We start from the raw sequence: 27,913 nt of genomic DNA, 5'->3' as shown, positions 1-27,913 counted from the left end.
CGTTTTAACTTTTATGTTTTTTGCTGAATAGTTGTGAAGAAAAAAGAAAGTGAAAAAAAATGTATTGCATCGATATTGCCCGATCGGGACAATATCGAATTTTTCTCTGAAAAGAGCCCTAACGGGCTCAGGGTAAGAAGTGGCTCTTTCTTGTTGGATTTTTGCGAATATAACTAAAGATGCGATCCAATTACACCGCTGACGATATAATAAACGATAACGATATTTAAAATAGCATACCTCCAAACTATTTCCGCTTTTGACAGGACGAGGGATGAGAGCCGCCTCACCGAATGTTGGGAGGTATGAGAATAGTATTGTCCAGGACAGGTCGTGCTCATAACTTGACATTTATTTATTATTCAATAAAAAATAACCAGCTTGCTAACAGCACAACCTGGGATATTGCGAGGTGGGCTATTGGCAACTATGGTCTTTTGCCCTCAGTAATCATGGCCACCTACACCTCGAACACATTAAGTGCTCCTTCGTCATCATCGCCCTGCTCGCGGGCAGCCAATCAGAAGGCCCCCCGGCGGCTTGTTACAGGTCACGTGGCGGTGTTTGAAGCGGAAGGCGCGAGTGGCGTTCATTTTCTCTAGTGGTGCAGGTGGGATCCGGCACAGCCGCAGCAGGGGGTATACCGGAGAGATGGCGGCCCAGCTGACTCGGGAAGGCATCACACTGAAGGGCAGCGCGGAGATCGTATCCGAGTTTTTCTGTGAGAGGACTGACTGCGCGGTTGGCTAGCATGTCACCAGGGTGTTTGTTTAGGGGACCTTGTGCGGGTCACGGTGGGGTGACCCTTCAGTATAGGAGGAGGGGGTGGTCACTGCAGAGGCACTAACCAGTAGGAGCACGAGTTACTGTGCGGTGGGCGTGGCCAAATGTACCTAAAACTAGAGGCTTGTTGTAGCTACACACTAGCTGCAGTCTGTGGGAGCACAAGTCTCAGTATGCCCTGCTTGTAAACCGTGCTGGCACTTGGAAGCCACATCACCTATTCCTGATGGCAGCAGTCACCTGCCTCCCACAGCAAGGGTGTCCATTGCCTTATGCATATGGGGTGCGCTCACCAGACCTGTATAGAAGCAGCAGAGTTTTATTTAATTAAAAGTTCAGATCTATACTGGATGGCTTCTCATTAAATAAAACTCTGCTGCTATACAAGTCTGGTGAGTGTACCCCATACTGATGCTGAGTTTGGGTAGCTACCCTAGCTATATCAACTTGTTTGCCAGTGTGTTGGCATACTGGAACTTTGTATATATTGGAGGAAGCCCCTTGCGGTCTTGGTGGCTTGATGTTCACTGTCAGACTGGTCAGAGATCGGGATTCTGGCATCTGTATAGTAACCGGCGGGATCCCGACTGCTGGTCACATGACTAAATCCCGTATGTATGTATATGTGCACTCCAAAATAATTAGAGCAGTAATGTCTGAGTACACAAGAAGAAAAATCACTCCATGTTCAGGTTCCAGGCACCAAAAATGTTGCTTTAGGCCAGTGGTCAGGGAACAGGGGTAAATTACTCCAAATGGGGTAAAAATGAAATTCTTGGGGGTAATGGACGGTCGCGCTGCCGAGACACAGCCCCGTCCAGCACTGGCCAGCTTGCGAGGTGACGTGCTGACGTCACACCGCGCTCCCTCCTGCCCGCCCTGCGCTGTGTTCCTGGCCGCGGTGTGACATGCTGACGTCGCACCGCGCTCATTGTGCCCGCCCGGCGCTATTCTGTCCTCCTGCCCACGGCCCGCCAACCCACACACACAACAGTTTGAAACTCCCACTGACCCCCCTTCCCCCCTCATCCATCTTTCTTGCATTCATTCTGGGAAGAAAGTGTTAATTAACCCATTCATTGGCAAAAAATAATTGGCGAAAATAATGAGATAGAGAGATATATATATATATATATATATATATATATATATATATATATATATATATATATATATATTCTCTCTCTCTCTCTCTCTCTCTCTCTCTCTCTCTCTCTCTCTCTCTCTCTCGCCATATAAACAGTTATAGCCAGTATATATGCACAATAATATGATGTCCTTCCTTTCAAATTAAGGGGCTACTGTCGGCGTATCTAAATATATTAAGGGGTAACAGGTAAAAAAAAAAAAAAAGTTCCCTGCTTTAGACATACAGCATATTTATGACCACAATGTTTCGGGCAGCTATATGCCCATCTTATGAGATGCATTATACAGTACATGCACATATATATCACATGCTAGCATACGTATACATGTTGAGTATCCCTTATCCCCTTATCCAAAATGCTTGGGACCAGAGGAATTTTGGATATCGGATTTTTCCGTATTTTGGAATAAATGCATACCATAATGAGATATCATGGTGATGTTACCTAAATCTAAGCACAGAATGCATTTATGTTTCATATACACCTTGTACACACAGCCTGAAGGTAGTTTTTAGCCAATATTTTTTATAACTTTGTGCATTAAACAAAGTGTGTGTACATTCACACAATTCATTTATGTTTCACATACACCTTATACACACAGCCTGAAGTTCATTTAATACAATATTTTTAATAACTTTGTGTATAAAACAAAGTTTGTGTACATTGAGCCATCAAAAAACAAAGGTTTCACTATCTCACTGTCACTCAAAAAAGTCCGTACTTCGGAATATTTGGATATGGGATACTCAACCTGTACTGCTAGTTATCAGTGATGGACGTGTGGGTTACTGGTTTGCCAAATACAGAATCATGTGACATCTGGTGATATGTAGTAACCTGTTTCTCAAGCTATTTTCCAGGTGCACTACAAGAAATTCAAGATTTGTCTGTATTTTGTAATAACGTCCAATTACACTGCTGTTTTCTGAATGTTAAAATAAAAATGAAGGTCAATGATCAGTAACTGCCGTATACAGTACTACATTTTTATCATCAAATGTTCTTTGCTGCAATGTTTATAAATGGATTTAGATAACGATTGATTTTAATCTAAGGATACGTAGTCTGAAACTCATGTTTTATTTCTATTGGTTGCAATGAGTATTTTACAAGCACATTTTCTCTTTAGATTTTGGCATCAATAGTATTTTATATCAACGTGGGATTTATCCATCAGAGACTTTCACCCGTGCCCAAAAATATGGGCTTACCCTACTAGTTTCTACAGATCCAGATCTAAAAAACTACTTGAGTACGGTGGCGGATCAGTTAAAAGGTACTAGTCCGAACAACGCTGTACATGTAAAGAAAAGCATACTCACAATCCATTTTCAAAATTGCATATACAGTATAGATGTGTATGTGTGTGTATAAGATATGTGTGTGTATGTGTATATATATATATATATATATATATATATATATATATATATATATATATATATACACAGTATATATATAATATAATATATATATTTTTAAACTGGGTGAAATATTGGGTAGGGTATGCGTTACCGGTGGCCATGATCCCGATAGGCAGCATGCTGACGCCGGGATCCCAGCCACAGAAGGCTGGCGGGGGGCGAGCGCAATGAAGCCCCTTGCGAGCTCAGTGGTGAGTTGCGCTTGCCACATGTTCTATTCCCACTTTATGGGTGTCGTGGACACCTGCGAGTGGTAACAGTCCCTTGTAGTCGGCATGCCGACTGTCTGGATTTGCTGTGATCGGGATGTAGGGGGAGGTGTTGTGATCGGCGGGGTTCTGGTATGAATGGTCGACCGCTATTGGTCGACATAGACATGATTGACATGGACTAATAGTCGACATATGAAAGGTCAACATGGATTTTTTAACTGTCTGTTGTGTAGTATTTTCCTTAACATGACCAGGAACCCCAATTAGTGTACTGCGTCCCCAAGGTGCCTCGCTCCGCTGCAGCTGCTCTCGGCACAGGTTACCATTCCCAATCATTGTCCACGTGGATGGTAAAGTATGAAAAAGTTGAAAATCTAATTAAAAAAAAAAAAGCTATATCGACCATTTTCATGTGTCGACCAAGTCAGTGTCGACCTAATGACTGTTGACCTTTAACATGGTCGACCATCCAAACGGATACCGACCGGCGGTTGCTGTATTCACGTTATTATAAAGAAATTATTCAAAATACAAAAACTACCAACACGTCATCAAATCTTCCCTTGATTCCTGATATCTTCAGAAAGCTGTTTTTCCTCAATAGCAAACACAAAGGAAAACAGTTTAATACAGTTAATCCTAATAAGCACCCACGTGGTGCACTCTAAAATGCTTGAAGAAAAGCAGTACACTTCCAAGGGCAGCAAAGAGACAGTCCGGAAACAGCCACTTTGAAAACCTTTGTATGGAATGAGCTTACTAGATCCCAACTGTAGATGACTTCATATTAATCCCTTTTCAGCTGGTACTGTCATAGGGAATTCTTATGTACAGTATATGAGACTTCTGTATTAACCATTGCTCAATCCTAACATTTGCACCATCGTGAAATATGACTAGTGCAATCAGAAAGTCATTTTGAGGTAGGGATATTTATGTCTTATGTTAACACAAGGATTCACACCACTTCAAAACAATGTACTTAAGCAACTTAAAGTTTGTTCTTTTAAATTAATACTTTACAATTATTGCAGATTGGCTGTACAATTGCCAGGTACAGAAACTGGTTGTGGTGATCTCCAGTATTGACAGCAATGAAATACTTGAACGTTGGCAATTTGATATAGAGTGTGACAAAACGGTCAAAGATGACAGGTGAGTAAACACAATGTTATAGGGTGGGCAAATAGTAATAGTCACAAGTAAAATCAGAACGTTACTGTATAAGAAATGTCTTCTGTAGTGTACCGATTTATTAAGGTATTGGAGAAATGTGCTTGCCTATCATGGTACAGTACACCTAAGCACAGATCAGTCTTTATCTGTGGAGTGTGGTCTCTGAAGGGCCCTTATAGTGCACCTAATTATGGCATGTTCCGCATAGGGAAGAGATAAGAAGGTGCTAAAAGATCCCTGTCATAGCTTGAAGCCGATGCAACCACCCCTCCACTTCTGCGGACTCGCACACATCACTGATGGCTATTGGCCCGGCATATTGGTGTGGTTCATTGGGTCAACCACGTTTTGTCGACATGGTCATTAGGTTGACATGAGATTTTTACCTTTTTAAAAAAAAAATATATATTTTTTTTAGTGGTGTTTTCTTCGTAAAGTGACTGGGAACCCCAATTAGTGCACCGTGTCCCCTCGCATGGCTCGCTATACTTCGAGCAAGGTTCCTCGCTCCGCTACCACTGCGCTCGGTACAGGTTACCGTTCACAATTGTCCATGTGGATCGGTAAGTATGAGAAAAATTTGTGAAAAACTCATGTTGACCTAGTGATCATGGCAACCTATTGCATGTTGACGAAACTTGGTCAACCTAATGACCGCCATCCCCAGCATATGCCTGGTCAAAAATGCTAGTGTATATTCTTTTTAAGATTTGTGCGGTCTTGTGAGGGTTTTTTATACTTTGATGGGGCTGGTGATGTCATAACTGCTGGTAAGACTGTCTTGTGTTTTTTTTGTTTTTGACTGGTATATGTTAATAGAAAAACTGTGATAGTTGGGGGATTGATCTTCGGTACCTGTAATGCCGTGGTGGGTGTAATAACTTGCTTTTTCTTTCAGGAGGAATAATACAGCAGAACAATATATTTTTATATATTCTTGTTTTACTTGCTATGTTATAGTTTTGTTTGTTAATGTCTGTATGCAATATGTATTTCAGCATTGTCCGAGACAAGTCCCCAAAGGTTATTCAAGAAGAAATCCGATCAGTCATCCGACAAATCACAGCCACCGTAACCTTTCTACCATTACTGGAAACAGCCTGTAAGTAGTTTGTAAACCATCATTTGTGTGTTCTTTGTAAGTTACTATAATGATAGCTGATATATACATCTTCTTTGTATAGAAAAAGATAACTACATAAAAAACAACAAGTTATTTTTGTAACCCAGCGCATGATATAATAAAAGTAACTATTGGCTGACTCATCTGACACACACAGTCCTCTAAATGGAGACCAATATTCCCCATCCTTCACTCATGTGGTATTGCCCATTGTATTTCTGCTTTTGTCTCCTGCACTCTGTGGCTTATAGTGAATGATCTAAGGGGCCTATCCATTTTTCTCTAACATCCTAGTGGGTGCTGGGGACTCCGTAAGGACCGTGGGGAATAGACGGGCTCCGCAGGAGACAGGGCACCCTAAGAAAGAATTTGGATACTGGTGTGCTCTGGCTCCTCCCTCTGTCCCTCCTCCAGACCTCAGTTTGAATCTGTGCCCGGACGAGCTGGGTGCTGCTTAGTGAGCTCTCCTGAGCTTGCTATAAGAAAGTATTTTGTTAGGTTTTTTTATTTTCAGAGAGATCTGCTGGCAACAGACTCTCTGCTACGTGGGACTGAGGGGAGAGAAGCAGCCCTACTCACTGAAGATAGGTCCTGCTTCTTAGGCTACTGGACACCATTAGCTCCAGAGGGATCGTACACAGGATCTCACCCTTTGTCGTCCGATCCCAGAGTCGCGCCGCCGCCCCCCTCGCAGAGCCGGAAGACAGAAGCTGGGTGAAAGAAGCAAGAAGACTTTAAAATCGGCGGCAGAAGACTCCAGTCTTCAAACTGAGGTAGCGCACAGCACTGCAGGTGTGCGCCATTGCTCCCACACTAAACTCACATACTCCGGTCACTGTAGGGTGCAGGGCGCAGGGGGGGGCGCCCTGGGCAGCAATTAGGACATCTTGGCAAAAAGTGGGCATATATACAGTTGGGCACTGTATATATGCATGAGCCCCCGCCATAATTTTACACAGAAACGCGGGACAGAAGCCCGCCACTGAGGGGGCGGGGCTTTTTCCTCAGCACTCACCAACGACATTTTCTCTCCACAGCTCCGCTGAGAGGAAGCTCCCCAGGCTCTCCCCTGCAGATTCACGGTAGAAGAGGGTAAAAAGAGAGAGGGGGCACATAAATTAGGCGCAAAAACATTCTATACAGCAGCTACTGGGTTAACACTAAGTTACTGTGTGATTCCTGGGACATATAGCGCTGGGGTGTGTGCTGGCATACTCTCTGTCTCTCCAAAAGGCCTGTCTCTCCAAAACTGTCTTCAAAAAGAGCATCCCCTGTATGTGTGTGGTGTCGGTACGCTTGTGTCGACATGTTTGACGAGGAAGGCTATGTGGAAGCAGAGCGGGAGCAAATTAATGTGGGGTCGCCGCCGACGGCGCCGACACCTGATTGGATGGATATGTGGAAGGTTTTAAATGATGATGTGAATTCCTTACATAAAAGGTTGGATAAAGCTGAAACCTTAGGACAGTCGGGGTCGCAGCCCATGCCTGATCCTATGTCGCAGAGGCCGTCAGGGTCTCAAAAGCGCTCACTATCCCAAATTGTTGACACAGATATCGACACGGATTCTGACTCCAGTGTCGATTGCGATGATGCAAAGTTACAGCCTAAATTGGCTAAAGCCATCCGATATATGATTATAGCAATAAATGATGTGTTGCACATCACAGAGGAAACCCCAGTCCCTGACAAGAGGGTTCATATGTATGGGGAAAAAAGGCAGGTGGTGACCTTTCCCCCTTCACATGAGCTAAATGAGTTATGTGAAAAGGCTTGGGAATCTCCAGATAAAAAACTGCAGATTTCCAAACGGATGTTTATGGCGTATCCTTTCCCGCCAACGGACAGGTTACGCTGGGAATCCTCCCCTAGGGTGGACAAAGCTGTAACACGCTTATCCAAGAGGGTAGCCCTGCCGTCACAGGATACTACCCTAAAAGATGCTACGGATAGAAAGCAAGAGGGTACCCTGAAGTCCATTTATACACATTCAGGTATTTTACTAAGGCCGGCAATTGCGTCGGCCTGGATGTGTAGTGCTGTAGCAGCATGGACGGATACCTTATCTGAGGAACTTGATTCCTTGGACAAGGATACTATATTAATGACCCTGGGGCATATAAAAGACGCTGTCCTATAAATGAGAGATGCTCAAAGAGACATTAGCCTTCTGGGCTCTAGAATAAATGCAACGTCGATTTCTGCCAGAAGGGTCCTGTGGACTCTGCAATGGACAGGCGATGCCGACTCAAAAAGGCACATGGAGGTTTTACCTTACGAGGTTGAGGAATTGTTTGAGGAGGGTCTCTCGGACCTGTTCTCCACAGCTACTGCTGGAAAGTCCAATTTTTTGCCATATGTTCCCTCATAACCTAAGAAAGCACCGTATTACCAAATGCAGTCCTTTCGATCACACAAAAGCAAGAAAGTCCGAGGTGCGTCCTTTCTTGGCAGGGGCAGAGGAAAGAAGCTGCACAACATAGCTAGTTCCAAGGAACAGAAGTCCTCCCCGGCTTCTACTAAATCCACCGCATGACGCTGGGGCTTCACAGGCGGAGCTAGGCCCGGTGGGGGCACGTCTCCGAAATTTCAGCCACAAGTGGGTTCACTCCCAGGTGGATCCCTGGGCAATAGAGCTTGTGTCTCAGGGATACAAGCTGGAATTCGAAGAGATGCCCCCTCACCGATACCTCAAAGCGGCCCTGCCAGCTTCCCCCTTAGAGAGGGAAATAGTGTTAGCTGCAATTCACAAATTGTATCTTCAGCAGGTGGTGGTCAAGGTTCCCCTCCTTCAACAAGGAAAGGGTTATTATTCGACCATGTTTGTGGTACCGAAACCGGACGGTTCGGTCAGACCCATATTGAATTTAAAATCCCTGAACATATACCTGAAAAGGTTCAAGTTCAAGATGGAATCGCTCAGAGCGGTCATCGCAAGCCTGGAAGGGGGGGATTTTATGGTGTCTCTGGACATAAAGGATGCATACCTTCATGTCCCCATTTATCCACCTCATCAGGCGTACCTCAGATTTGTGGTACAGGATTGTCATTACCAATTCCAGACGTTGCCGTTTGGTCTCTCCACGGCACCGAGAATATTTACCAAGGTGATGGCGGAAATGATGGTGCTCCTGCGAAAGCAAATGGTCACAATTATTCCATACTTGGACGATCTCCTCATAAAGGCGAGGTCCAGAGAGCAGTTGCTGATCAGCGTAGCACGCTCTCGGGAAGTGTTACAACAGCACGGCTGGATTCTAAATATTCCAAAGTCGCAGTTGATTCCTACGACTCGTCTGCCCTTCCTGGGCATGATTCTGGACACAGACCAGAAGAGGGTTTATCTCCCGATGGAAAAGGCTCAGGAGCTCATGACACTGGTCAGAGACCTATTAAAACCAAAACAGGTGTCGGTGCATCACTGCACGCGAGTCCTGGGAAAGATGGTGGCATCATACGAGGCCATTCCCTTCGGCAGGTTCCATGCGAGGACCTTTCACTGGGATCTGTTGGACAAGTGGTCCGGATCACATCTACAGATGCATCGGCTGATCACCCTATCCCCCAGGGCCAGGGTGTCTCTCCTGTGGTGGCTGCAGAGTGCTCACATTCTCGAGGGCCGCAGATTCGGCATTCAGGACTGGGTCCTGGTGACCACGGATGCAAGCCTCCGAGGATGGGGGGTAGTCACACAGGGAAGAAATTTCCAAGGTCTGTGGTCAAGTCAGGAGACTTGCTTTCACATCAATATCCTGGGACTAAGGGCCATATACAACGCCCTAAGTCAAGCGGAGACCCTGCTTCGCGACCAATCGGTGCTGATTCAGTCAGACAACATCACCGCAGTGGCTCATGTAAACCGCCAAGGCGGCACAAGGAGCAGGGTGGCGATGGCGGAAGCCACCAGAATTCTTCGCTGGGCGGAGAATCACGTAAGAGCACTGTCAGCAGTGTTCATTCCGGGAGTGGACAACTGGGAAGCAGACTTCCTCAGCAGGCACGACCTCCACCCGGGAGAGTGGGGACTTCTTGATGAAGTCTTCGCGCAGATTGCAAGTCGGTGGGAACTGCCACAGGTGGACATGATGGCATCCCGCCTCAACAAAAAGCTACAGAGGTATTGCGCCAGGTCAAGAGACCCTCAGGCAGTAGCTGTAGACGCACTAGTGACACCGTGGATGTTCCAGTCGGTTTATGTATTTCCTCCTCTTCCTCTCATACCCAAGGTGCTGAGAATCAAAAGAAAAAGAGGAGTGAGAACAATACTCATTGTTCCGGATTGGCTAAGAAGGACTTGGTATCCAGAGCTGCAAGAAATGCTCAGAGGACCCATGGCCTCTGCCTCTAAGACAGGACTTGTTGCAACAGGGGCCCTGTCTGTTCCAAGACTTACCGCGGCTGCGTTTGACGACATGGCGGTTGAACGCCGGATCCTAGCAGAAAAAGGCATTCCGGATGAGGTTATTCCTACGCTGATAGGCTAGGAAGGACGTGACGGCTAAACATTATCACCGTATATGGCGAAAATATGTTGCTTGGTGTGAGGCCAGGAATGCCCCTACGGAGGAATTCCAGCTGGGCCGTTTTCTTCACTTCCTACAGTCGGGAGTGACTTTGGGCCTAAAATTGGGTTCCATCAAGGTCCAGATTTTGGCCCTATCCATTTTCTTTCAAAAAGAACTGGCTTCTCCACCTAAAGTTCAGACGTTTGTAAAGGGAGTGCTGCATATTCAGCCCCCTTTTGTGCCTCCAGTGGCACCTTGGGATCTTAACGTGGTGTTGAGTTTCCTGAAGTCACACTGGTTTGAGCCACTTAAAACCGCGGAATTAGCATGACCACCTTCCACGTGAGAAATTTTATTAGCCTTGGCTTCAGCTAGGCGTGTGTCAGAATTAGCGGCTTTGTCACATAAAAGCCCCTATCTGATTTTCCATATGGACAGGGCAGAATTGCGGACCCGTCCACAATTTCTGCCAAAAGTGGTGTCATCTTTTCATATGAACCAACCTATTGTGGTGCCTGTGGCTACTCGTGACTTGGAGGATTCCGAGTTACTAGATGTGGTCAGGGCTTTGAAGGTTTATGTAGCCAGAACGGTTAGAGTCAGGAAAACTGAGTCGCTGTTTATCCTGTATGCATCCAACAAGCTGGGTGCTCCTGCTTCAAAGCAAACTATTGCTCGCTGGATCTGTAACACGATTCAGCAGGCTCATTCTGCGGCTGGATTGCCGCTACCAAAATCAGTAAAAGCCCACTCCACAAGGAAGGTGGGCTCTTCTTGGGCGGCTGCCCGAGGGGTCTCGGCATTACAGCTTTGCCGAGCAGCTACTTGGTCAGGTTCGAACACTTTTGCAAAGTTTTACAAGTTTGATACCCTGGCTGAGGAGGACCTTGTGTTTGCTCATTCGGTGCTGCAGAGTCATCCGCACTCTCCCGCCCGTTTGGGAGCTTTGGTATAATCCCCATGGTCCTTACGGAGTCCCCAGCATCCATTAGCACATTAGAGAAAATAAGATTTCTCTGACGTCCTAGTGGATGCTGGGGACTCCGTCAGGACCATGGGGATTAGCGGCTCCGCAGGAGACAGGGCACAAAAATAAAGCTTTAGGATCAGGTGGTGTGCACTGGCTCCTCCCCCTATGACCCTCCTCCAAGCCTCAGTTAGGTTTTTGTGCCCGTCCGAGCAGGGTGCAATCTAGGTGGCTCTCATAAAGAGCTGCTTAGAAAAAGTTTTTAGGTTTTTTATTTTACAGTGAGTCCTGCTGGCAACAGGCTCACTGCAACGAGGGACTTAGGGGAGAAGAAGTGAACTCACCTGCGTGCAGGATGGATTGGCTTCTTAGGCTACTGGACACCATTAGCTCCAGAGGGATCGAACACAGGCCCAGCCATGGAGTCCGGTCCCGGAGCCACGCCGCCGACCCCCTTGCAGATGCCGAAAAGTGAAGAGGTCCAGAAACCGGCGGCAGAAGACTTTTCAGTCTTCATGAGGTAGCGCACAGCACTGCAGCTGTGCGCCATTGTTGTCACACACTTCACACCAGCGGTCACTGAGGGTGCAGGGCGCTGTGGGGGGCGCCCTGGGCAGCAATGAAATACCTATACTGGCTAAAAGATACATCACATATAGCCCCTGGGGCTATATGGATGTATTTAACCCCTGCCAGGTCTCAGAAAAACGGGAGAAGAAGCCCGCCGAAAAGGGGGCGGGGCCTATTCTCCTCAGCACACCGCCATTTTCCCTCACAGAAATGCTGGTGGGAAGGCTCCCAGGCTCTCCCCTGCACTGCACTACAGAAACAGGGTTAAAACAGAGAGGGGGGGCACTTATTTGGCGATATAGCATCTTAATATATATAATCATAAGGGAAAAACACTTATATAAAGGTTGTCCCTGTATAATTATAGCGTTTTGGTGTGTGCTGGCAAACTCTCCCTCTGTCTCTCCAAAGGGCTAGTGGGGTCCTGTCCTCTATCAGAGCATTCCCTGTGTGTGTGCTGTGTGTCGGTACGTGTGTCGACATGTATGAGGACGATGTTGGTGAGGAGGCGGAGCAATTGCCTGTAATGGTGATGTCACTCTCTAGGGAGTCGACACCGGAATGGATGGCTTATTTAAGGAATTACGTGATAATGTCAACACGCTGCAAGGTCGGTTGACGACATGAGACGGCCGGCAAACCAATTAGTACCTGTCCAGGCGTCTCAAACACCGTCAGGGGCGTTAAAACGTCTTTTTACCTCAGTCGGTCGACACAGACACGGACACTGACTCCAGTGTCGACGGTGAAGAAACAAACGTATTTTTCTTTTAGGGCCACACGTTACTTGTTAAGGGCAATGAAGGAGGTGTTACATATTTCTGATACTACAAGTACCACAAAAAAGGGTATTTTGTGGAGTGTGAAAAAACTACTTGTAGTTTTTCCTGAATCAGATAAATTAAATGAAGTGTGTGATGATGCGTGGGTTTCCCCCGATAGAAAATTATTGGCGGTATACCCTTTCCCGCCAGAAGTTAGGACGCGTTGGAAAACACCCCTTAGGGTGGATAAGGCGCTCACACGCTTATCAAAACAAGTGGCGGTACCGTCTCCAGATAGGGCCGCCCTCAAGGAGCCAGCTGATAGGAGGCTGGAAAATATCCTAAAAAGTATATACACACATACTGGTGTTATACTGCGACCAGCGATCGCCTCAGCCTGGATGTGCAGCGCTGGGGTGGCTTGGTCGGATTCCCTGACTGAAAATATTGATACCCTTGACAGGGACAGTATTTTACTGACTATAGAGCATTTAAAGGATGCATTTCTATATATGCGAGATGCACAGAGGGATATTTGCACTCTGGCATCAAGAGTAAGTGCGATGTCCATATCTGCCAGAAGTTGTTTATGGACACGACAGTGGTCAGGTGATGCAGATTCCAAACGGCACATGGAAGTATTGCCGTATAAAGGAGAAAAAGACAACGTCTTTTCAGCCTCAGTCCTTTCGTCCCCATAAGGGCAAGCGGTCAAAAGGCCAGTCATATCTGCCATGGGATAGAGGAAAGGGAAGAAGACTGCAGCAGGCAGCCCATTCCCAGGAACAGAAGCCCTCCACCGCTTCTGCCAAGTCCTCAGCATGACGCTGGGGCCGTACAAGCGGACTCAGGTGCGGTGGGGGGTCGTCTCAAGAGTTTCAGCACGCAGTGGGCTCACTCGCAAGTGGACCCCTGGATCCTACAAGTAGTATCCCAGGGGTACAGATTGGAAGTTCGAGACGTCTCCCCCTCGCAGGTTCCTGAAGTCTGCTTTACCAACGTCTCCCTCCGACAGGGAGGCAGTAGTGGAAACAATTCACAAGCTGTATTCCCAGCAGGTGATAATCAAAGTACCCCTCCTACAACAAGGAAAGGGGTATTATTCCACACTATATTGTGGTACTGAAGCCAGACGGCTCGGTGAGACCTATTCTAAATCTGAAATATTTGAACACTTACATAAAAAGGTTCAAATCAAGATGGAGTCACTCAGAGCAGTGATAGCGAACCAGGAAAAAGGGGACTATATGGTGTCCCGGGACAGATGCTTACCTCCATGTCCCAATTTGCCCTTCTCACCAAGGGTACCTCAGGTTCGTGGTACAGAACTGTCACTATCCGTTTCAGACGCTGCCGGTTGGATTGTCCACGGCACCCAGGGTCCTTACCAAGGTAATGGCCGAAATGATGATTCTTCTTCAAAGAAAATGGACGATCTCCTGATAAGGGCAAGGTCCAGAGAACAGTTGGAGGTCGGAGTAGCACTATCTCAAGTAGTTCTACGACAGCACGGGTGGATTCTAAATATTCCAAAACCGCAGCTGTTTCCGACGACACGTCTGCTGTTCCTAGGGATGATTCTGGACACAGTCCAGAAAAAGGTGTTTCTCCCGGAGAAGAAAGCCAGGGAGTTATCCGAGCTAGTCAGGAACCTCCTAAAACCAGGAAAAGTGTCAGTGCATCATTGCACAAGGGTCCTGGGAAAAATGGTGATTCCATTCGGCAGATTTCACGCAAGAACTTTTCAGTGGGATCTGCTGGACAAATGGTCCGGATCGCATCTGCAGATGCATCAGCGGATAACCTTATCGCCACGGACAAGGGTGTCTCTTCTGTGGTGGTTGCAGAGTGCTCATCTGTTAGAGGGCCGCAGATTCGGCATACAGGACTGGGTCCTGGTGACCACGGATGCCAGTCTGAGAGGCTGGGGAGCGGTCACACAGGGAAGAAACTTCCAGGGAGTATGGTCAAGCCTGGAGATGTCTCTTCACATAAATATACTGGAGCTAAGAGCGATTTACAGTGCTCTAAGCCTGGCAAAACCCCTGCTTCAGGGTCAGCCGGTGTTGATCCAGTCGGACAACATCACTGCAGTCGCCCACGTAAACAGACAGGGCGGCACAAGAAGCAGGAGAGCAATGGCAGAAGCTGCAAGGATTCTTCGCTGGGCGGAAGATCATGTGATAGCACTGTCAGCAGTGTTCATTCCGGGAGTGGACAACTGGGAAGCAGACTTCCTCAGCAGACACGATCTACACCCGGGAGAGTGGGGACTTCATCCAGAAGTCTTCCACATGATTGTGAACCGTTGGGAAAAACCAAAGGTGGATATGATGGCGTCTCGCCTCAACAAAAAACTGGACAGGTATTGCGCCAGGTCAAGAGACCCTCAGGCAATAGCTGTGGACGCTCTGGTAACACCGTGGGTGTTCCAGTCAGTGTATGTGTTTCCTCCTCTGCCTCTCATACCAAAAGTACTGAGAATTATACGGCAAAGGGGAGTAAGAACGATACTCGTGGCTCCGGATTGGCCAAGAAGAACTTGGTACCCGGAACTTCAGGAGATGCTCACGGAAGATCCGTGGCCTCTACCTCTAAGACGGGACCTGCTTCAGCAGGGACCGTGTCTATTCCAAGACTTACCGCGGCTGCGTTTGACGGCATGGCGGTTGAACGCCGAATTCTAAGGGAAAAAGGCATTCCGGAAGAGGTCATTCCTACACTGGTAAAAGCCAGGAAGGATGTGACTGCACAACATTATCACCGCATTTGGAGAAAATATGTTGCATGGTGTGAGGCCAGGAAGGCCCCCACGGAGGAATTTCAATTGGGTCGATTCCTACATTTCCTGCAAACAGGATTGTCTATGGGCCTCAAATTGGGGTCCATTAAGGTTCAAATTTCGGCCCGGTCGATTTTCTTCCAGAAAGAATTGGCTTCAGTTCCTGAAGTCCAGACTTTTGTAAAAGGAGTACTACATATACAGCCCCGGTTGTGCCCCCAGTGGCTCCGTGGGACCTTAATGTAGTTTTGGATTTTCTCAAATCCCATTGGTTTGAGCCACTCAAATCGGTGGATTTGAAATATCTTACATGGAAAGTAACCATGCTACTGGCCCTGGCTTCAGCCAGGAGAGTGTCAGAATTGGCGGCTTTATCGTATAAAAGCCCATATCTGATTTTCCATTCGGACAGGGCAGAACTGCGGACGCGTCCTCAGTTTCTGCCTAAGGTGGTGTCAGCGTTTCACCTGAACCAGCCTATTGTGGTGCCTGCGGCTACTAGCGATTTGGAGGATTCCAAGTTGCTGGACGTTGTCAGGGCATTGAAAATATATATTTCAAGGACGGCTGGAGTCAGAAAATCTGACTCGCTGTTTATACTGTATGCACCCAACAAGCTGGGTGCTCCTGCTTCTAAGCAGACGATTGCTCGTTGGATTTGTAGCACAATTCAACTTGCACATTCTGTGGCAGGCCTGCCACAGCCTAAATCTGTCAAGGCCCATTCCACAAGGAAGGTGGGCTCATCCTGGGCGGCTGCCCGAGGGGTCTCGGCATTACAACTCTGCCGAGCAGCTACGTGGTCGGGGGAGAACACGTTTGTAAAATTCTACAAATTTGATACCCTGGCTAAAGAGGACCTGGAGTTCTCTCATTCGGTGCTGCAGAGTCATCCGCACTCTCCCGCCCGTTGCTTTGGTATAATCCCCATGGTCCTGACGGAGTCCCCAGCATCCACTAGGACGTCAGAGAAAATAAGATTTTACTTACCGATAAATCTATTTCTCGTAGTCTGTAGTGGATGCTGGGCGCCCATCCCAAGTGCGGATTGTCTGCAATACTTGTACATAGTTATTGTTACAAAAAAATCGGGTTGTTATTGTTGTGAGCCGTCTGTTCAGAGGCTCCTACGTTTGTCATACTGTTAACTGGGTTCAGATCACAAGTTGTACGGTGTGATTGGTGTGGCTGGTATGAGTCTTACCTGGGATTCAAAATCCTTCCTTATTGTGTACGCTCGTCCGGGCACAGTATCCTAACTGAGGCTTGGAGGAGGGTCATAGGGGGAGGAGCCAGTGCACACCACCTGATCCTAAAGCTTTATTTTTGTGCCCTGTCTCCTGCGGAGCCGCTAATCCCCATGGTCCTGACGGAGTCCGCAGCATCCACTACGGACTACGAGAAATAGATTTATCGGTAAGTAAAATCTTATTTTTACTTACCGGTTAATCTATTTCTCGTAGTCCGTAGTGGATGCTGGGCACCCGTCCCTAGTGCGGACTTCTTCTGCAATACTTGTATATAGTTATTGCTTAAATAAGGGTTATGTTATGGTTGCATCAGGGTTGATCTGATGCTCCGTTGTTGTTCATACTGTTAACTGGGTAAGTTTATCACAAGTTATACGGTGTGACTGGTATGAGTCTTGCCCTGGATTCCAAAATCCTTTCCTTGTACTGTCAGCTCTTCCGGGCACAGTTTCTCTAACTGAGGTCTGGAGGAGGGACATAGAGGGAGGAGCCAGAGCACACCAGTATCCAAATTCTTTCTTAGGGTGCCCTGTCTCCTGTGGAGCCCGTCTATTCCCCATGGTCCTTACGGAGTCCCCAGCATCCACTACGGACTACGAGAAATAGATTTACCGGTAAGTAAAATCTTATTAACTTATATTTCTCTTACGTCCTAGAGGATGCTGGGGACTCCGTAAGGACCATGGGGTATAGACGGGCTCCGCAGGAGACATGGGCACTCTAAGACCTTTTAATGGGCGTGAGCTGGCTCCTCCCTCTATGCCCCTCCTCCAGACCTCAGTTAGATTCTGTGCCCAGAGGAGACTGGTCACAAACTAGGGGAGCTCTACTGAGTTTCTCTAGAAAATACTTTTGTTAGGTTTTTTATTTTCAGGGAGCACTGCTGGCAACAGGCTCCCTGCTTCGTGGGACTGAGGGGAGAAAAGCAGACCTACTTTACGGATAGGCTCTGCTTCTTAGGCTACTGGACACCATTAGCTCCAGAGGGTCGGAACACAGGTGTCGTCCTTGCTGTTCGTCCCAGAGCCGCGCCGCCGTCCTCCTCGCAGAGCCGGAAAATAGAAGCCGGGTGAGTATAGGAAGCAAGAAGCTTTCAAAGGCGGCAGAAGACTTCAGATCTTCGTGAGGTACCGCGCAGCGCGCCATTGCTCCCACGCACACAACTGCACAGCAAGGGCGCAGGGGGGGTGCCCTGGGCAGCAATCTTTACCTCATATATAGACTGGCACAAGTATAGATACTGCTGAGGCAGTATATAAAGCCCCGCCAGTATAAAGAAACAGCTGGACCGAAGCCCGCCATCGAGGGGGGGAGCTTGTTCCCTCAGCTCTAACCAGCGCCATTTTCTCCACAGAGAAGCTGCTCCCAGACTCTTCCGCTTCTGTACACAAGTAAAAGGGTGCAAAACGAGGGGGGGGGGGCACATTAATTTGGTGCAAAAGTTATTATGAAAGCGCTTACTAGTCTGGTACTTTGTTTCAGAACCACAGGGCGCTGGGTGTGAGCTGGCATACTTTGTCTCTCCAAAGGGCCTTATTGTGGGTCTGTCCCCATATCCATATATCCCAGTGTGTGTGGGGTGTCAGTACGTGTGTGTCGACATGTCTGAAGCAGAAGGCTCTTCTAGGGAGGATGCAGAGCAGATGGTAGTATTTTCTCCGGAGGCACCGCCGACGGCTAATTGGGTTGACGTGGAATGTTTTGAATGCGAATGTGGCTTTATTACATAAGAGATTGGACAAAGCAGAGTCCAAATGCCAACCAGGGAGTCACTCCATGGCTCTTACTGTGGCACAAGACCCTTCAGGGTCCCAAAAAACGTCCCTTTATCCAGATAGCAGACACTGATACCGACACGGATTCCGACTCCAGTGTTGACTATGATGAGGCAAAGTTGCACCCAAGGGTGGCAAAGTGTTCAATACATGATTATTGCGATATGTATTACATATCACAGAGGACCCATCTGTCCCGGACACACGGGTCTGTATGTTTAAGGGGAAGAAACATGAGGTAACATTTCCCCCATCACATGAGCTGAACGCTTTATTTGAAAAGGCTTGGGAAACTCCAGACAAGAGGCTGCAGATTCCCAATAGAATTATAATGGCGTATCCTTTCTCTGACGTCCTAGTGGATGCTGGGGACTCCGTAAGGACCATGGGGAATAGACGGCTCCGCAGGAGACTGGGCACATCTAAAGAAAGATTTAGGTCTATCTGGTGTGCACTGGCTCCTCCCCCTATGACCCTCCTCCAAGCCTCAGTTAGATTTCTGTGCCCGGCCGAGCTGGATGCACACTAGGGGCTCTCCTGAGCTCCTAGAAAAAAAGTATAGTTTAGGTTTTTTATTTTACAGTGAGACCTGCTGGCAACAGGCTCACTGCAGCGAGGGACTAAGGGGAGAAGAAGCGAACCTACCTAAGTGGTGGTAGCTTGGGCTTCTTAGGCTACTGGACACCATTAGCTCCAGAGGGATCGCACACTGGACCCGACCTCGTCGTCCGTTCCCGGAGCCGCGCCGCCGTCCCCCTTACAGAGCCAGAAGCAAGAAGGTCCGGAAAATCGGCGGCTGAAGACTTCTGTCTTCTCCAAGGTAGCGCACAGCACTGCAGCTGTGCGCCATTGCTCCTCATGCACACCACACACTTCGGTCACTGATGGGTGCAGGGCGCTGGGGGGGGCGCCCTGAGCAGCAATATTAACACTTTGGCTGGCAAAACTGACACCATATATAGCCCCAGAGGCTATATAGGTGTAAATTACCCCTGCCAGAATAACACAAAAAGCGGGAGAAAGCCCGCCGAAAAAGGGGCGGAGCCATCTCCCTCAGCACACTGGCGCCATTTTCCCTCACCGCTCCGCTGGAAGGATCGCTCCCTGGCTCTCCCCTGCAGTCCTGCACTACAGAAAGGGTAAAAAAGAGAGGGGGGGCACAAATTTAGGCGCAGTATAATATATATATGCAGCTATAAGGGAAAATACTCTTTATAGGTGATATCCCTGTGGTATATAGCGCTCTGGTGTGTGCTGGCATACTCTCCCTCTGTCTCCCCAAAGGGCTTTGTGGGGTCCTGTCCTCTGTCAGAGCATTCCCTGTGTGTGTGCTGTGTGTCGGTACCGCTGTGTCGACATGTATGATGAGGAAAATGATGTGGAGGCAGAGCAAATGCCTGTAAATGTGTTGTCACCCCCTGAGGGGTCGACACCTGTGTGGATGGACTTATGGAAGGAATTACGTGACAGTGTCAGCTCCTTACATAAAAGGTTTGACGACATAGGACAGCCGGCTACTCAGCTTGTGACTGTTCCAGCGTCTCAAATGTCATCAGGGGCTTTAAAACGCCCGCTACCTCAGATGGCAGACACAGATGTCGACACGGATACCAACTCCAGTGTCGACGACGATGAGACTAGTGTACCCTCCAATAGGTCCACCCGTTACATGATTGAGGCAATGAAAAATGTATTACACATTTCTGATAGTACCACAAAAAAGGGTATTATGTTCGGTGAGAAAAAACTACCAGTAGTTTTTCCTGCATCTGAGGAATTAAATGAGGTGTGTGAGGAAGCCTGGACTTCCCCCGATAAGAAATTGATAATTTCTAAACGGTTATTGGCAGCGTACCCTTTCCCGCCAGAGGATAGGTCACGTTGGGAAACATCCCCTAGGGTAGATAAAGCGCCAACACGTTTATCAAAACAGGTGGCACTACCGTCTCCGGATACGGCCGCCCTAAAGGATCCTGCTGATAGAAAGCAGGAGGCTACCCTAAAAGCTATATATACACACACGGGCATTATATTGCGACCAGCGATTGCATCAGCATGGATGTGCAGTGCTGCTGCTGCGTGGTCAGATTCCCTGTCGGATAATATTGATACCCTGGATAGGGACACCATTTTGCTGACAGTAGAGCATATAAAAGACGCTGTCTTATACATGCGTGATGCACAGAGGGATATTTGCCGGCTGGCATCAAAAATAAGCGCAATGTCCATTGCCGCCAGAAGGGGGTTATGGACTCGGCAGTGGTCAGGTGATGCCGATTCATAAAGGCACATGGAAGTTTTGCCTTATAAGGGGGTGGAACTGTTTGGGGATGGTCTTTCAGACCTCGTTTCCACAGCTACGGCTGGGAAATCGACATTTTTGCCACAGGCTACCCCACAGCAAAAGAAGGCACTGTAAACACGAGGGCTCGAGGCGCATCCTTTCTGCCGAGAGGCAAAGGTAGAGGGAAAAGCTGCAACATACAGCCAGTTCCCAAGAGCAAAAGTCCTCCCCCGCGTCCGGTAAGTCCACAGCATGACGCTGGGGCTGCACAGGCGGATCAGGGTACGGTGGGGGCCCGTCTCAGAAATTTCAGCACACAGTGGGCTTTCTCACAGGTGGATCCCTGGACCCTTCAAGTAGTATCTCAGGGGGGTACAGGCTGGAATTCGAGACTCCCCCCCGCCGTTTTCTAAAATCTGCCTTACCAGCAACTCCCTCTGCCAGGGAGGCAGTGTTGGTGGCTATCCAGAAACTGTATTCACAGCAAGTGATTGTTGAGGTACCCCTCCTTCAGCAAGGGAAGGGTTACTATTCCACAATGTTTGTGGTACCGAAACCGGACGGTTCGGTGAGACCCATCTTAAATTTAAAATCCTTGAACACTTATATCAAAAGGTTCAAGTTCAAGATGGAATCGCTCAGGGCGGTTATTGCGAGCCTGGACGAGGGGGATTACATGGTCTCCCTGGACATCAAGGATGCGTACCTGCATGTCCCCATTTACCCTCCTCACCAGGAGTACCTCAGATTTGTGGTACAGGACTGTCACTATCAGTTCCAGACGCTGCCGTTTGGGTTATCCACGGCACCGAGGGTCTTTACCAAGGTAATGGCCGAAATTATGATACTCCTTCGCAAGAAGGGAGTTTTAATTATCCCGTACTTGGACGATCTCCTGATAAAGGCGAGGTCCAAGGAACAGTTGGTAGTGGGGGTAGCACTTTCTCGGGAAGTGCTACAACAGCACGGCTGGATTCTCAATATTCCAAAGTCACAGCTGGTCCCGACGACACGTCTTCTGTTCCTGGGAATGATTCTGGACACAGACCAGAAAAAAGTGTTTCTTCCAGTGGAAAAAGCCGAGGAGTTGTCATCTCTAGTCAGAGACCTTCTAAAACCGGGACAGGTGTCGGTACATCAATGCACACGAGTCCTGGGAAAAATGGTAGCTTCGTACGAAGCAATTCCATTCGGAAGGTTCCACGCAAGGACTTTCCAGTGGGACCTGTTGGACAAATGGTCCGGGTCCCATCTCCAGATGCAACAGCGGATAACCCTGTCAGCAAGGACCAGGGTGTCGCTGCAGAGGGCTCATCTACTAGAGGGCCGCAGATTCGGAATACAGGACTGGGTCCTGGTGACCACGGAGGCCAGCCTTCGGGGCTGGGGCGCAGTCACACAGAAGCCACAAGGATTCTCCGATGGGCGGAAAATCATGTGTTAGCACTGACAGCAGTGTTCATTCCGGGAGTGGACAACTGGGAAGCAGACTTCCTCAGCAGGCACGACCTCCACCCGGGAGAATGGGGACTTCATCCAGAAGTCTTCCAAATGCTGGTAAACCGGTGGGAAAGACCACAGGTGGACATGATGGCGTCCCGCCTCAACAAAAAGATATTGCGCCAGGTCAAGGGACCCTCAGGCGATCGCTGTGGACGCTCTAGTAACACCGTGGGTGTACCAGTCGGTTTGTGTTTCCTCCTCTGCCTCTCATTCCCAAGGCACTGAGAATAATACGAAGGCGAGGAGTGAAAACTATACTCGTGGTTCCGGATTGGCCAAGAAGAGCTTGGTACCCGGAACTTCAAGAGATGCTTTCAGAGGACCCTTGGCCTCTGCCGCTCAGACAGGACCTGCTGCAGCAGGGGCCCTGTCTGTTCCAAGACTTACCGCGGCTACGTTTGACGGCATGGCGGTTGAACACCGGATCCTGAAGGAAAAGGGCATTCCGGAGGAAGTCATCCCTACCCTGATCAAAGCCAGGAAGGATGTCACCGCAAAACATTATCACCGCATTTGGCGGAAATATGTTGCTTGGTGTGAGGCCAGGAAGGCCCCAACGGAGGAATTTCAACTGGGTCGATTCCTGCATTTCCTGCAAGCAGGGGTGACGTTGGACCTCAAATTGGGGTCCATTAAGGTCCAGATTTCGGCCCTGTCGATTTTCTTCCAGAAAGAACTGGCTTCACTGCCTGAAGTTCAGACTTTTGTCAAAGGAGTTCTGCGTATTCAGCCTCCTTTTGTGCCCCCAGTGGCACCTTGGTATCTCAATGTGGTTTTGGAGTTCCTGAAATCACATTGGTTTGAACCACTTAAGACTGTGGATTTGAAATATCTCACGTGGAAAGTGGTCATGCTGTTGGCCCTGGCTTCGGCCAGGCGTGTGTCAGAATTGGCGGCTTTGTCCTATAAAAGCCCTTATCTGATTTTCCATATGGATAGGGCAGAGTTGAGGACTCGTCCTCAGTTTCTCCCGAAGGTGGTATCAGCGTTTCACTTGAACCAGCCTATTGTGGTTGCGGCTACTAGGAACTTGGAGGATTCCAAGTTACTGGACGTAGTCAGGGCCCTGAAAACTTATTTCTCTATCGTCCTAAGTGGATGCTGGGGTTCCTGAAAGGACCATGGGGAATAGCGGCTCCGCAGGAGACAGGGCACAAAAGTAAAGCTTTTACAGGTCAGGTGGTGTGTACTGGCTCCTCCCCCTATGACCCTCCTCCAGACTCCAGTTAGATTTTTGTGCCCGGCCGAGAAGGGTGCAATTCTAGGTGGCTCTCATAAAGAGCTGCTTAGAGAGTTTAGCTTAGGTTTTTTTATTTTACAGTGATTCCTGCTGGCAACAGGATCACTGCAACGAGGGACAGAGGGGAGAAGAAGTGAACTCACCTGCGTGCAGGATGGATTGGCTTCTTGGCTACTGGACATGAAGCTCCAGAGGGACGATCACAGGTACAGCCTGGATGGTCACCGGAGCCACGCCGCCGGCCCCCTCACAGATGCTGAAGCAAGAAGAGGTCCAGAATCGGCGGCTGAAGACTCCTGCAGTCTTCTTAAGGTAGCGCACAGCACTGCAGCTGTGCGCCATTTTCCTCTCAGCACACTTCACACGGCAGTCACTGAGGGTGCAGGGCGCTGGGGGGGGGGCGCCCTGGGAGGCAAATGAAAACCTTTAAAAAGGCTAAAAATACCTCACATATAGCCCCAGAGGCTATATGGAGATATTTACCCCTGCCTAAATGTACTAAATAGCGGGAGACGAGCCCGCCGGAAAAGGGGCGGGGCCTATCTCCTCAGCACACGGCGCCATTTTCTGTCACAGCTCCGCTGGTCAGGAAGGCTCCCAGGTCTCTCCCCTGCACTGCACTACAGAAACAGGGTATAACAGAGAGGGGGGGCAAAATAAATGGCAATATATTAATATAAAAGCAGCTATAAGGGAGCACTTAATCATAAGGCTATCCCTGTCATATATAGCGCTTTTTGGTGTGTGCTGGCAGACTCTCCCTCTGTCTCCCCAAAGGGCTAGTTGGTCCTGTCTTCGTATAGAGCATTCCCTGTGTGTCTGCTGTGTGTCGGTACGTGTGTGTCGACATGTATGAGGACGTTATTGGTGTGGAGGCGGAGCAATTGCCAAATATGAGGATGTCACCTCCTAGGGGGTCGACACCAGAATGGATGCCTTTATTTGTGGAATTACGGGATAGCGTCAACTCGCTTAAGCAGTCGTTGCCGACATGAGGCGGCCGGACACTCAATTAGTGCCTGTCCAGGCGCCTCAAACACCGTCAGGGGCTGTAAAACGTCCCTTGCCTCAGTCGGTCGACACAGACCCAGACACAGGCACTGATTCCGGTGGTGAAGGTGACGAATCAACCGTATTTTCCAGTAGGGCCACACGTTATATGATTTTGGCAATAAAGGAGATGTTACATTTAGCTGATACTACAGGTACCACTAAACAGGGTATTATGTGGGGTGTGAAAAAACTACCAGTAGTTTTTACCGAATCAGAAGAATTAAATGACGTGTGTGATGAAGCGTGGGGTGCCCCGATAAAAAACTGCTAATTTCAAAGAAGTTATTGGCTTTATACCCTTTCCCGCCAGAGGTTAGGGAGCGCTGGGAAACACCTCCTAGGGTGGACAAAGCGCTAACACGCTTATCAAAACAAGTGGCGTTACCCTCTCCTGAGACGGCCGCACTTAAAGATCCATCAGATAGGAGGATGGAAAATATCCAAAAAGGTATATACACACATGCAGGTGTTATACTACGACCAGCTATTGCGACTGCCTGGATGTGCAGTGCTGGGGTAGTTTGGTCAGAGTCCCTGATCGAAAATATTGATACCCTGGACAGGGACAATATTTTACTGTCGTTAGAACAAATAAAGGATGCATTTCTTTATATGCGTGATGCACAGAGAGATATCTGCACACTGGCATCACGGGTAAGTGCTATGTCCATTTCGGCCAGAAGAGCTTTATGGACACGACAGTGGACAGGCGATGCGTAGAGGAGTTATTTGGGGTCGGTCTATCGGATTTGGTGGCCACTGCTACGGCCGGGAAATCCACCTTTCTACCTCAAGTCACTCCCCAACAGAAAAAGGCACCGACCTTTCAACCGCAGCCCTTTCGTTCCTTTAAAAATAAGAGAGCAAAGGGCTATTCATATCTGCCACGAGGCAGAGGACGAGGGAAGAGACAGCAACAGGCAGCTCCTTCCCAGGAACAGAAGCCCTCCCCGGCTTCTACAAAAGCCTCAGCATGACGCTGGGGCTTCGCAAGCGGACTCGGGGGCGGTAGGCGGTCGTCTCAAGAATTACAGCGCGCAGTGGGCTCACTCGCAGGTAAATCCCTGGATCCTGCAGATAATATCTCAGGGGTACAGGTTGAAATTAGAGACAGAGCCACCTCGCCGTTTCCTGAAGTCTGCTTTACCAACGTCCCCCTCAGAAAGGGAGACGGTTTTGGAAGCCATTCACAAGCTGTATTCTCAGCAGGTGATAGTCAAGGTACCTCTTCTACAACAAGGGAAGGGGTATTATTCCACTCTTTTTGTGGTACCGAAGCCGGATGGCTCGGTAAGGCCTATTCTAAATCTGAAGTCCTTGAACCTGTACATAAAGAAGTTCAAGTTCAAGATGGAGTCACTCAGAGCAGTGATAGCGAACCTGGAAGAAGGGGACTTTATGGTATCCTTGGACATCACGGATGCGTATCTCCACGTTCCAATTACCCCTCACACCAGGGGTACCTCAGGTTCGTTGTACAAAACTGTCACTATCAGTTTCAGACGCTGCCGTTTGGTTTGTCCACGGCACCTCGGGTCTTTACAAAGGTAATGGCCGAGATAATATTTCTTCTTCGAAGAAAAGGCGTATTAATTATCCCATACTTGGACGATCTCCTAATAAGGGCAAGGTCCAGAGAACAGCTAGAGATGGGTTTAGCACTATCTCAAGAGGTGCTAAAGCAGCACGGATGGATTCTGAATATTCCAAAATCCAAATTAATGCCGACAACTCGTCTGCTGTTCCTGGGGATGATTCTGGACATAGTTCAGAAAAAGGTTTTTCTTCCCGAAGAAAAAGCCAAGGAGTTATCTGACCTGGTCAGGAACCTCCTAAAACCAGGAAAGGTGTCTGTACATCAATGCACAAGAGTCCTGGGAAAAAATGGTAGCTTCTTACGAAGCAATCCCTTTCGGCAGATTCCATGCAAAGGGATCTGTTGGACAAATGGTCAGGGTCGCATCTTCAGATGCACCTGCGGATAACCCTGTCGCCGAGGACAAGGGTATCCCTTCTGTGGTGGTTGCAGGAGGCTCATCTATTGGAGGGCCGCAGATTCGGCATGCAGGATTGGATCCTGGTGACCACGGATGCCAGCCTGAGAGGCTGGGGAGCAGTCACACAGGGAAGAAATTTCCAGGGAGTGTGGTCGAGCCTGAAAAAGTCTCTTCACATAAGCATTCTGGAACTAAGAGCAATCTACAATGCTCTAAGCCAGGCGGAACCTCTGCTTCAAGGAAGACCGGTGTTGATCCAGTCGGACAACATCACGGCAGTCGCCCATGTAAACAGACAGGGCGGCACAAGAAGCAGGAGGGCAATGGCAGAAGCTGCCAGGATCCTTCGCTGGGCGGAGAATCACGTGATAGCACTGTCCGCAGTATTCATCCCGGGCGTGGACAACTGGGAAGCAGACTTCCTCAGCAGACACGACCTTCACCCGGGAGAGTGGGGACTTCATCCAGAAGTTTTCCACATGCTATTAAACCGTTGGGTAAAACCAATGGTGGACATGATGGCGTCTCGCCTCAACAAAACACTGGACAGGTATTGCGCCAGGTCAAGAGATCCGCAGGCAATAGCTGTGGACGCGCTGGTAACACCTTGGGTGTACCAGTCGGTATATGTGTTTCCTCCTCTGCCTCTCATACCAAAGGTATTGAGGACTATACGGCAAAGAGGAGTAAGACTAGTGGCTCCGGATTGGCCAAGAAGGACTTGGTACCCGGAACTTCAAGAGATGGTCACGGACGATCCGTGGCCTCTACTTCTGAGAAGGGACCTGCTTCAGCAGGGTCCTTGTCTTTTTCAAGACTTACCGCGGCTGCGTTTGACGGCATGGCGTTTGAATGCCAGATCCTAAAAGGAAAAGGCATTCCAGAAGAAGTCATTCCTACCTTGATAAAGGCAAGGAAGGAAGTCACCGCGAAGCATTATCGCCGTATTTGGCGAAAATATGTTGCGTGGTGCGAGCAGCGGAGTGCTCCGATGGAGGAATTTCAACTGGGTCGTTTTCCTACATTTCCTGCAATCAGGATTGTCTATGGGTCTCAAATTGGGATCTATTAAGGTTCAAATTTCGGCCCTATCAATATTCTTCCAAAAAGAATTGGCCTCAGTCCCTGAGGTCCAGATTTTTATCAAAGGAGTACTGCATATACAGCCTCCTGTGGTGCCTAAGGTGGCACCGTGGGATCTAAATGTAGTTTTAGATTTCCTCAAATCCAATTGGTTTGAACCACTAAAGAATGTGGATTTGAAATATCTCACATGGAAAGTGACTATGTTACTGGCCCTGGCTTCGGCCGGGAGAGTATCTGAACTGGCGGCTTTGTTTTATAAAAGCCC

The 27,913-nt window shown here is 48.5% G+C and overlaps 1 protein-coding gene across 1 annotated transcript in view; it reads left to right on the top strand.

The window, feature by feature from the left end:
• Window positions 1-512: 512 nt before the first annotated feature.
• The window catches only part of MAD2L1 (mitotic arrest deficient 2 like 1), a 34,445-nt gene continuing 7,044 nt past the window's right edge, over window positions 513-27,913 (top strand). Inside the window, exons 1-4 of the mRNA XM_063920242.1 lie at window positions 513-721; window positions 3,067-3,213; window positions 4,608-4,728; window positions 5,748-5,851. Coding sequence (XP_063776312.1) covers window positions 652-721; window positions 3,067-3,213; window positions 4,608-4,728; window positions 5,748-5,851 — 442 coding nt within the window. The 5' untranslated portion in view covers window positions 513-651. The remainder of the gene's footprint in view (window positions 722-3,066; window positions 3,214-4,607; window positions 4,729-5,747; window positions 5,852-27,913) is intronic.

The sequence above is a fragment of the Pseudophryne corroboree genome, chromosome 1, assembly GCF_028390025.1.
Source record: "Pseudophryne corroboree isolate aPseCor3 chromosome 1, aPseCor3.hap2, whole genome shotgun sequence".
Lineage (NCBI taxonomy): Eukaryota > Metazoa > Chordata > Amphibia > Anura > Myobatrachidae > Pseudophryne > Pseudophryne corroboree.
This window is presented reverse-complemented; position numbering and strand designations above follow the sequence as displayed.